This window comes from Callorhinchus milii, unplaced genomic scaffold (genome assembly GCF_018977255.1).
Source record: "Callorhinchus milii isolate IMCB2004 unplaced genomic scaffold, IMCB_Cmil_1.0 Scaffold1, whole genome shotgun sequence".
Lineage (NCBI taxonomy): Eukaryota > Metazoa > Chordata > Chondrichthyes > Chimaeriformes > Callorhinchidae > Callorhinchus > Callorhinchus milii.
Genome location: NW_024704742.1, coordinates 80,005,933 through 80,016,560, shown reverse-complemented (window position 1 = coordinate 80,016,560; position 10,628 = coordinate 80,005,933). Strand labels below are relative to the sequence as shown.

General features: G+C 43.5%; 1 protein-coding gene across 1 annotated transcript; it reads left to right on the top strand.

Moving 5' to 3' along the window:
* The first annotated feature begins 461 nt into the window (after positions 1 to 461).
* Positions 462 to 9,804, top strand: nipsnap3a (nipsnap homolog 3A (C. elegans)). Its single transcript, XM_007892022.2, has 6 exons — positions 462 to 599; positions 3,481 to 3,688; positions 4,992 to 5,150; positions 5,408 to 5,557; positions 8,207 to 8,293; positions 9,479 to 9,804. Exons 1-6 carry the CDS (start codon positions 519 to 521, stop codon positions 9,553 to 9,555), a joined length of 762 nt encoding a protein of 253 aa, XP_007890213.1. The 5' UTR covers positions 462 to 518; the 3' UTR covers positions 9,556 to 9,804.
* Positions 9,805 to 10,628: the final 824 nt, after the last annotated feature.

The window sequence follows — 10,628 nt, the reverse complement described above, 5'->3', positions numbered from 1 at the left end:
GTGGGGGAGGAGCTGCTCGGGGTGTGGGGGTCAGTGTGGGGGTTGGGGGGGAGGAGCTCCCGCGGGTGTGGGGGGTGGGGTCAGTGTGTGTGTGTGTGTGGGGGGTGTGGGGGTCAGTGTGGGGGAGGAGCTGCTCGGGGGGGGGTGTGGGGTGGGTCAGTGTGGGGGGGGTGTGGGAGGAGCTGCCCTGCCTGCCTGCCCTCCCCCTCCCCCGCCCTGCCTCCCCCCCGCCCCCCCCCCCCTGCCTGCCTGCACTGCCTGCCCTCCCTGCACTGCCTGCCTTCCCTGCCTGCCTTCCTGCCCTGCCCTCCCTGCCCTGCCTTCCCTGCCCTGCCTGCCTTCCCTGCCCTGCCTGCCTTCCCTGCCCTGCCCTGCCTTCCCTGCCCTGCCCTGCCTTCCCTGCCCTGCCCTGCCTTCCCTGCCCTGCCTGCCCTCCCTCCCTGCACCACTGCCTTCCTGCCCTCCCTCCCTGCCCTCCTTGCCTGCCCTCCTGCCCTCCCTGCCCTGCACCAGGCGCCATGTCCAAGCTGAAGAGCACCTGGAGCAGAGTGCGGGCACTCGCTGCGCCTCTCCTCGCGCCCCGCGACATCAGCAAACAGGTAACAGCACCATCTCCTCTTTCTCTTCCCCCCCTTTAATAATAATAATAATCCTTGCATTTGATATAGCGCTTTTCACGTCGGGAGGACATCCCAAAGCGCTTCACAGAGTGAATTGACTGTATATTTGTGGGCGAACGCGGCATCCAATTGCGCACAGCAATGTCCCACAAACAGTCGTAGATTGAAAATGACCAATTTATTATTGTTTTGGTTTTGGAGGGATTATTATTAGGCTCTGTGTGGAGTAAGGAAACTTGCCCAAGGTTTCGCCCTCTGCCTGGAATTGAACTCAGGTCTCTCGCTTGCGAAGCGAGTGCTCTAACCGCTGAGCTACAGGACTCCACACTTTCCCCCCTAACCCCACCCCCCCATATCTCAGGTGCAAACACGGCACCAACACCCCCACCCCACCCAGTGCTTCCACTCTCAGAGCCTAACCCTCTTCTGAGCACCACAGACCATTGCAAGAACACTGACTGGACTTTCTCTCTGGCACTGTGCGTCTGGGCTTTAAGTGTTCACCCAAGTAATGAATTCAGTCGTTAATGTTCAAAAGCAATCGACTGGTGTTTCGAACTTAAGTTGTGTTGATCGCCCGCGGTCGTGTCGTGGGGCGTTTGAAACGTACACAGCATTGCTCTTTTAAAATAACAATGTACGACAATCCTTGCATTTAATGTAGACTTCACACCGTGAAGACGTCTGAAGGCTCTTCGTGCGATATATACAGTAAAGTAGTGTGACTGCGTATTTTGTGGGTGAATGTGGTCGGCAATCTATCCACAGCAATATCCCACAAACGCCTATGAAATGAGTGGCCAATTTTTTGGGGGGTGAGTGTTGGTCAGGACAGCAAGAGAAACATCCTTTTCTTTTCAAAGTGCTATCCGAACTTTAATGTCCACCTGACAGGACAGACTGGATCTTGAGTTAATGTCTCCTCTGAAGGATGGCGCCTCAAACATTGCAAAGTAAGGAAACTTGCCCAACATTTCATCTTGCCGGGAATCAAACCCAGGTCCTCTCGCTTGCAAGATGAGTGGTCTAACCACTGAACTATAGGACTCCCAAGTATTACAATACATGTGTTTAGATGATCACAGTCCAAAGTCACAAAGATAATTTGCGATACAAACACTAGTAAAGAAGTGAGCATAGCAATCATCAACCTTCAGAGTGGTGAATTATTTTAGTGATGAATAAGATGTCAGAATTAGCAGTCTGTTAGTTAGTCTGTTACCTCCCCAGCACTGCATTGGAGTGTCAGCCTAGACTATATGGGATCCAAGTCCTGATATGGGCCTTGAACTCACAACCTTCTGCAGGGGTCTCCAACCTGTGAGTCACTGCTGGGTGGCATCTCGCGCATGCTCAATAAAAACAAGCAGAAGGAGCGATATTCACCGAAGGATGAAACTTTCAGCAGAGATCCCATCTGCCCGTTCGTGTGGTTATTAAAGATTCCATCCCAGTATTAGAAAAGGGAAGTTTCTTGGCCAACAATCACCATGTAAAACTGGTCATTCATCTCATGCTGTGGCACAAGTACAATAATGTTGTCAAGCCAGGGCCAATGAGGTTATTGGGGTGTGGGGCAACCCATTGGTGCCAGCATGTTGCGGGGCAGAAACATACCTCCATACCCCCAAGAAATATTTGAGCCATTTTAGAAATACTTCCCTGTCTCCAAAGCTTGAAATGTGCTGGTACATGCCAGTACACTAAGCAAATGTTAGATTTCGGAATTGGGAAGGGGGCCCCTAACCTATTCTTGCATTGGGGCCCCCTGGGACTTTGTTATGCCCCTGACCTCATGTCTGTTTATGCGACATTGCTGTGTGCAAACTAACCATAATAATCCTTTGACTTATGATTACAGTTAGAAATACTGTGCAGTTCCAGCTTCAGTATTCACCTATTCCAAAAACCGGCTCTGGGTATATGGTCCCCACAACAAAGAGAAAGTTTGTTCAGCACCTATGACCCAGTTGCAAAACCACCAGAAAGTGCTCTGACTGACTCACTAATGTGTGGTGCTCAAATAACAGCAAATGTTTCACCTCACATCTGAAAATAGTAAATTCATACTTTGAAATATCGATATGGAGAAAATGATGTGAATGTTTATGTTTGTTGTACTGTAAACTCCTGATAACTCGTCGCTCCAAGGGAACAGTGCGTGATGACGAGTTATAAGGAGTGGCAAGTTAGGTAACTGGAAATACATAAATGTAGTTGGGATATTGACACTTTGATGACTTAAGACTCTGGGAATCCTGTAGCTCAGTAGTAGAGTGCTCGCCTCGCCAGCGAGAGACCTGGGTTCAATTCCTTACTCCACACGCCCGATAATAATCCCTCAAGAAAAAAAACTATAATAAAATAGGTTGCTTCAATCCACAACTGTTTGTGGGACACTGCTGTGTGCAATTAGCTGCCGCCCACAAGTATACAGTCAATTCACTTTACAGTATAATCTGACGCGCATTGATATGCCTAGAAAAGTAGTATATCAAATTATTATTTACCTTTGTTCCCGCTCGCTATATCAAGCGTCCGCTCCCTCGGATCAGCAGGCTCCGGCCTGCTCCACGTCCCCCGCCCAGTCCTCCCCACCATCAGCAGCCTCTTTGCCCTCACCCTTTGGACCTCCATCCCACAGTCCCTTCACTCCCTTTCCTCTTCAATGCACGTCTCAAGAACCTCTTCTTCGACTGCGCCTTTGGCCTCCCTCCTACCCCTATCCTCCCTGCCCTCCTCCTCACCTGATCTCAATCCACTGCTCAGATCCAAATCCCTGACTGTCCAGAGTGTTGGGACATCCTCCCAATGTGAAAGGCGTTATACAAATTTAATTTGTTATTATTTTTGCCTTCAGGTGCGTGCTGAGCGTTCCTTAGGATCCCAACAACAAGAAGGGACTTTTTATGAATTTCGTACTTATTCCATAAAGCCAGCAAAGATGATTGACTTTTTGAAGCTTACAAAGGATAATATTCACCTCCGCACTGCCCATTCAGAGCTAATCGGTTACTGGTCTGCAGATCTTGGGGGTCTCAATGAAGTCTTTCATATTTGGAAATATGGTAAATTGTATTTTATTCTCCAAAAACAATCACTGCTGCATATTGAACTAGTAAAGTGTTTGTTGGTTATACACATATTTCAACTGTTGAAGCCCCATGTCAGTATTTGGAATCACATTGTCTGAGCTGACACTCCCAATGCAGTACTGGGTAGTGGTGGCATTGTCAAAGGTGCTATCTTTTGAATGAGACATTAAACTAAGGTCCTTTCTGCCTATTTAGCTGGACATTAAAGATCCTATGGCTGGCTATTCAACAAGAGAAGTGAGTTTTTCCCGGTGTTTCTGGCCAACAATCCCTCAAATCTACAATTGGTCACTTACTCCATAGCTGTTTGGTACATTGCTGTACGCAAAACTGGCTGTTGTGTTTCACACACAAAATACGGAGTAAAACCACAAGATATCCTGTAAACTACTTGGAGACGTCTTGACAACATGATAAGGTGCTATATCAAATGCAAGAATTATCAATATTATTATTAAGCATCACTTGGTTGCTTCATCAGTGTGACCAAATCAATCTTCTGAGATTCAGTTGGCCTTCAATCTTTAGCCATCCATTGAACCAAATTTCAAAAGGGTGCCTTACAGCTGGAGCATGTTTCCGGTGGCAAAAGAAAACAGGTACCATTTAAAATAAAATCAGCCAAACTAGTGATATAATACATAATGCAATAAGAAACACTCAAAGTAATATATAACCTAGGATAAAAGAAAGTAGAAATACTAGGAAAATAAAAGTAAAAAGAGACAACAGAGCAGAAGTGAGGTTGTTAATCCTGAGATCTCCAAATTGAAACCAGCCTGCTTCAGATCCCCCACTCGACCCGCTCCACCATTGCCAAGCAGACTCTCACCCTATCTGCCCCCACTGTCTTCTTCAACCGTGCTTACGGCCACCTCCCACCCCCCACCCGGCTCGGAGTCAGACTCCACCACTGTTAAGCGCACTGAGATGCTACTCTACGTGGAGGGGCGCTATATAAGTGCAAGTTGTTGTTGTTATCTGGGATACCATTGCAGATTCCCTCTGACTCACTCCCTCACTCACCTCGTTCAAGACCCATCTCAAATCCTACCTTTGACTCGCTTTTGCTCATCTTCCCCGTCAGTTCACACCCCCAGCTTAGGTGCCAAGCCATTGTTGTTAAGTTCTGTGAGACATCGTCCTGTTGTGAAGGTGCTACATAAATTTAAATATGTATATATTGTATTGCATGATCCTATATTCATGTGTAATCTGGTGTTAAGAGTATACAAGGTTATTCTGAATAAACTGTTGCTTCCTGTTTTTTTATCAGACAATTATAGCCAACGTTCAGGGGTCCGGGCAGCGCTGGCTAAAGAAAAGGAATGGCAAGAGAATTACATCTCGAAGATGTTGCCAATGCTTGTCAATCAGTCCAACGAAGTAAATTACATGGTGCCATGGTCGAAGCTAATCAAACCACCAAAAGAAGGCAAGCAAGCGTGTTCCTTTTTCCTCATCTGTTATTTTGTGCTCATGAAGGAAGTCTAATCTTGGGAATGGAAAATGTTCCCATTACAGGCATCTGTCATGAGCACCATTGTAATCTCAAAGCAAGCCATATCATGCATTGGACCACTTGGGTTTAGTCTGGCACAATTAATTCAATAATTGTTTATCTAAAACCCCTCCAAAAAATCCAGCAATGCAGATTTCCTGTAAAATTGTTGATTTTTTTGTTTGAAATAGGTGTGTACGAATTAGTAAGTTACCAGATGAAGCCAGGAGGACCTGCTGTTTGGGGCCAAGCTTTCCAAAGGGCACTGAACAGTCACGCTAATGTTGGGTATTGCTCTCTGATTGGAGTGTTCCACACTGAATTTGGCTTGCTCAACAAAGGTAAATCTGATTCCAAACCTAATATTCGTTTTGATGCAAACCGTGATGTGAAATGTGTAGCTAATGTAACAAAATGTTGTCCTGGAGTTTGCTCGCACGTTTTTGGCTTTGTGACAAAAAAAAGTCTTTGTATTTTATCTATTTATTCATGCCACTTTTTTGCCACTAGTAGTTATAAATGCAAGTTATTGTTGTCTTCACCACAGGCATGGCCAGGGGCACTAGCAAAGCTGCTGTAGAAGTTGCGTCAAGAATGAGGTTCAGGTTGTGAAGAGCAATTGTAGGACAGTCGTCAATAGTTCTATCTATAATTATACAGAGGGGAGTTAACAGCTTGAAAAGGTTACCTCACAGATAGTAAAGGCAATGACACTGGACTCATTTAGGATCCAGCTTTGTCATGGGAAAAAGTTAAGGTGAATGTTCTGGATGGATAAAGTAAAGAATACTTTTATGGGACTAGTTCTGAGTCCACTGAATGCTCCTTTACTCCCATGGGAAGGAGCTCTCTACTGTTGCACAGTGCTCTATCCAAGAACTAACTAAGCTCATTCATGGAAACATGAATAATAATAATAGTTACATTTGTGAAGTGCTATTGACATTGGAAGGACATCCCAAAGCACATCACAGGACATACTGTAAAGTGGAGACACCGCATGTTTTGTGATTGAACATGGCAGCCAATTTGTGCACACCGATGGCCCCAATCAGCCATGAAGTGAGTGACCAATTTTATCTGGGGATTGTTGGCAAGGATACCAAGGTTTTTCATTCACCTCATGGCTGTTTGCAGGACATTTGCTCTGTGCAAATTGGCTGTTCTGTTCACCCACAAACAGAGTCATGAAGCGCTTTGAGATGTCTCGAAGACATGATAAGACGTTATATCAAATGCAAGGATTATTATTATTACCTTTCTTGATACCTTGAAAAGCACATTGATATGTCCTCCCAACATAAAAGATGCTATAGCAGACGTAAGGATTGTTGTTGTTATTATTTGCTGCTGCACCCAAGAGTGAAATTCTACCATTAAGAGGTTATGACCTGGCTCCGACGTGAAAGTTTGTTCTGCTGCTTTACTTGTAAGAATCCACTGTCAGCATTGCTCACCAGGAAAAGGGTGAGAAAATATTGGTCCATGTCTCCAAATTATTTGCATTACTAAATGGGATAAGTATCTTTTTTAAAAAAAACTAAGACTTAATTCTTAATATGGTTTATTGCAGTTTTCAGGATTTTTCACAATTTTAAAACAAAACTCTTTAATGCTCATCATCCAAGTCACTGCTCCCCCCACCCACACTTGTGGAGGCAGAGGGCATGGCTGACGTACTGAATGAGTACTTTGCATCTGTCTTCACAAAAGAAGAGGATGCAGCCAATGTCGCAGTATCAGAGGAGAGAGTAGAGAAGTTGGATAGCATAAGAATAAACCGAGAGGAGGTACGAAACAGGTTGTCGGTGCTCAAGATAGATGAGTCACGTGGTCCGGATGTGGACTTTCACTATAGGTGGGACCTTTCCCAAGGCTGTGATTAATTTAACCATTGATTTTCCATAACTTGCTTCTGGGCGTTGCTTTCCTTGAGTTTAATCTCCTATCTGTCATAGGAGCAACTTTAGCAACCATTCTTCGCTTGTTCTCTTCACAAAGGGTTGAGATTGTGGCCATGTATTGAATTGTAAGTGGGAGTTATATTGTGTTGCACTACAGTGTAAACATGTACGAAGAATCTTCCATCAATCCTATTTTTCTGAGTATGTTCATAATATCAAAAAGGACAATATAACAAAATATTCTAAGTCAACCTTATTTGCAATGAAACTTGGGTATACTGCATAAAAAAAATTGATGATCAACAACTAAGAACGTCTATTACACTAGAACTTCTCTGACCTGCTTACTCCCAACCCACTAGCCATTGCCTTCCCTGGACTGGCTCCGACTTTCTGCTTGTCCCTCGTTCCCTCCGTTCCACCATCTTTATTATGGGTCGTTATGCCACTTTTGGGGTATTGGAGCTTTAAGCCACTATACCCCGAAACTCTGGAACAATCTCCCTCAATCTCTCCACCTTGTCCCTTCTTCCCTATCTTCAGGTTATGCCCGAAGACCTTCCTTTTTGACCGTGCTTACGATCACCCATCACTGGCTCAGCATTGAGCTCTGCCACTGTCAAACACTCTGGTGCACTGCCCTGTGTGAGGAGTGCTATATAAATGCGAGTTGTTGTTGTAGTAAAAATGTAGAGCTTTATGTGTGAATGAGACACTTTTTTGGGATGTATGTGAATTGAAATCTAAATGCCAAGATCTTCCATTTCTAGATGAATGAATGTAACCTGATGAACAGCATGAAGAAGTCAATCTGGGAACTCTCTACCGATCTACACAGAAGTGATTGAGGCACATAGGGGATTGCCTGACTTGGGAAAGGGAGAGGACAGGAAAGACTGGCAGCACAATGTAGGGAGTAACATGTTACAGTTTTACCATGGAAAGAAAAAAAATTAGGTTGACCTATTGAATAGATAGTTGTATCAACGACCAATTAAAAATGTTTTCTTTGTTATTCTTCCGCACGAGTGCCCGCCCCACAACCCAAAACCCTTTTATCTAATTTAAGATTGTGTTGTTTCGCAGTCCATGCTCTCTGGTGGTATGAGAATGCTGATAGCCGTGCTTCTGGAAGGCACATCGCACACAATGATTCCAGGGTAGTAGCAGCAGGTAAGCTTGCTTTTTAATATAATTTTTCTAATAATGTAGAAAAGGGCATCAAAGGAATAAAGCTTTGTTCATCTGTTCATAACTATGAAGACTCTCAACTCAGTCCAGTTTGCATGTGCAGAGATGTAGCCATTTGTAACCCCTTATAACATTTCATAAATTAGAACATGCAAGTAATATGAGAAAAAATGGATAAATATGGTAGAACAAAATAACTTGCAGAATAACCTTTTCCTCCATTTATGAGGTACTCAAAGAAGTTGCAAGTGTGTAATTTTAAATATTTAATACTAATTGTTGCATTTAATGCAGCATTTTACCACACTATTAAAATGTCACAAAGCATTTCACTAAATTTGTATAGCGTAGCGTGTTTATTTGTAAGGGAGTACAGCAGCCACTTTGCACAGCAATGTCCCACAAACAGCCATAAACTGAATGACCAAATTTATTTTGGGGGATTGTTGGCTATGACATAGGGAGAAACTCGTTTCTCTTTTCAAATAGCACCATGGGATCTTAAATATCCAACTGAACAGGTAGAAGGGATATCAGCTGAACTCAAGAGGACGGAGTTTGCCCTGATGCCTGAGCTAACACTTAGCCCAGATAAAATTGGCTATTTGTGGCGTAATGCTGTGTTCAAATTGGCATTCACCTACGAAGTTGCTAGACAACAGTAAATCATGTGAAGAATTTTGAGATGTTTCAATGACATGATAAGCCATTGTATTAAAAGCACAATTATCGTGGAGTCCTACAGCTCAGTGGTTCGAGTACTTGCCTCGCAAATGAGAGACCTGGGTTTGATTCTTGGCAGGGCAAAATGTTGGGCAAGTTTCCTTACTCCACATGCCTCTGTTTACCCAGCAGTAAGTAGGAACCCGGTTGTTAGTGAATTGGCGGATCACTTCTACGGAGATAATAATCCTTAAAAAAAAATAATAATTTGGTCACTCAATCCACGACTGTTTGTGGGACACTGCTGTGTAATTGGCTGCCACATTTCGCCCACAAATATCCAGTCAATTCACTTTACAGTCTATTCTGTGAAGGGCTTTGAGACGTCTAGAAGACGTGAAAAGCTCCATATCAGATGCAAGGATTATTATTCTTATTGCCATATTGTTTTGATGTTATGTTCCGGATATTGAAAGTTAAAATATACTTGTTTTATGTTTACAGTGAGGGACAGTGCTGTCTACCTGGTGAACCACAGTAACAAACTACTAATTCCTACACCTTATTCACCTTTGAAATGATACACATCTCTGAAGGTTAATGACTGCCAAGCTGACTTCCTTAGTGTTTATAACGCAGTGTTTTCTGGGACTTTGGACTATGATCATCTATTCTAAATACACGTGTTACAATATTGCCAGTGACTACTTGTGCTATACTTGATATGACTCTAATAACAGGAACTCATTGTAATAAAGGGGCCACATTTTACGTTTTGTCTACTGCGATTTGACCTGTCAAAGTTTCCATAATAAAATATTTGCAAATGATTTTATTTTCTGTTAATTTATGTGACAGACTGGCTCAGTTGGTAGTTCTGTCACTTTGGCAGAAGGTTGAAGCATCATGAGTTTGAACTTATATAGTCTAGTCTGACACTCCAATGGAGTTCTGGGTCGGGGGTGTGCTGCATTGTTGAAGGTGCTATCCATCAGATGAGCACCTTGGGATGTCCTCCCGACGTGAAAAGCAGTAACTATACAAATGTAATTTGTTGTTGTTGTTGTTGGGCAGTCTTCAAGTGTAAACCTGGATGGTACAATATTCAACCATTGGAAGTTACCACTGGTATCCTCACTGACATCAAAATATCACAGATTTGAGTAAAGTGTGTGAAGACATTTTGGAAAGGTCTGACTAGGTGGTATTCAAGCTCAATGGTGGTTTTCTTTCCAGCCTTTTTCTGCACTTCACAAGCTTTCAGAATTTGAGATTAGCGACTTTACGAATGTGTTACACAGCTTTCAGTATTGAAAAATGGAAGTCAGAATTAGCTGATCAAATGTGGCAGTCTGATTACTAGAAATTAGAGCAACTGTGTGTGTGCCTGTGTCTATCCCAAAACAACCCCTTGCCTTTGGTATAGAGCCTTTCACACCAAGGCGGCATCCCAAAGCCCTTCACAGTAAATACTGCAAAGTGTAGAGACTGAGTGTTTTATAGTCAAATTAAATCTGAACTGTGCGTTTAGTTTCCCACTTCTGGGAAAAAAAATCAGTATTGGGAGTCCGAGAAAATGTTGGATTTACATTTGGAAGGAGGGGCATCCGGCTTCTGCAAAAGAAATGCTGGTTAAGGCAACTGACCTCCAGAA

What these genes read in the sequence shown, in the direction of transcription:
- nipsnap3a (XM_007892022.2), top strand. Translation starts at nt 519, where the DNA reads ATGTCCAAGCTGAAGAGCACCTGGAGCAGAGTGCGGGCACTCGCTGCG. An exon ending in CCCGCGACATCAGCAAACAG is followed by an intron (nt 600 to 3,480) that starts GTAACAGCACCA and finishes TTTTGCCTTCAG; the next exon opens with GTGCGTGCTGAGCGTTCCTT. An exon ending in ATTTGGCTTGCTCAACAAAG is followed by an intron (nt 5,558 to 8,206) that starts GTAAATCTGATT and finishes GTTGTTTCGCAG; the next exon opens with TCCATGCTCTCTGGTGGTAT.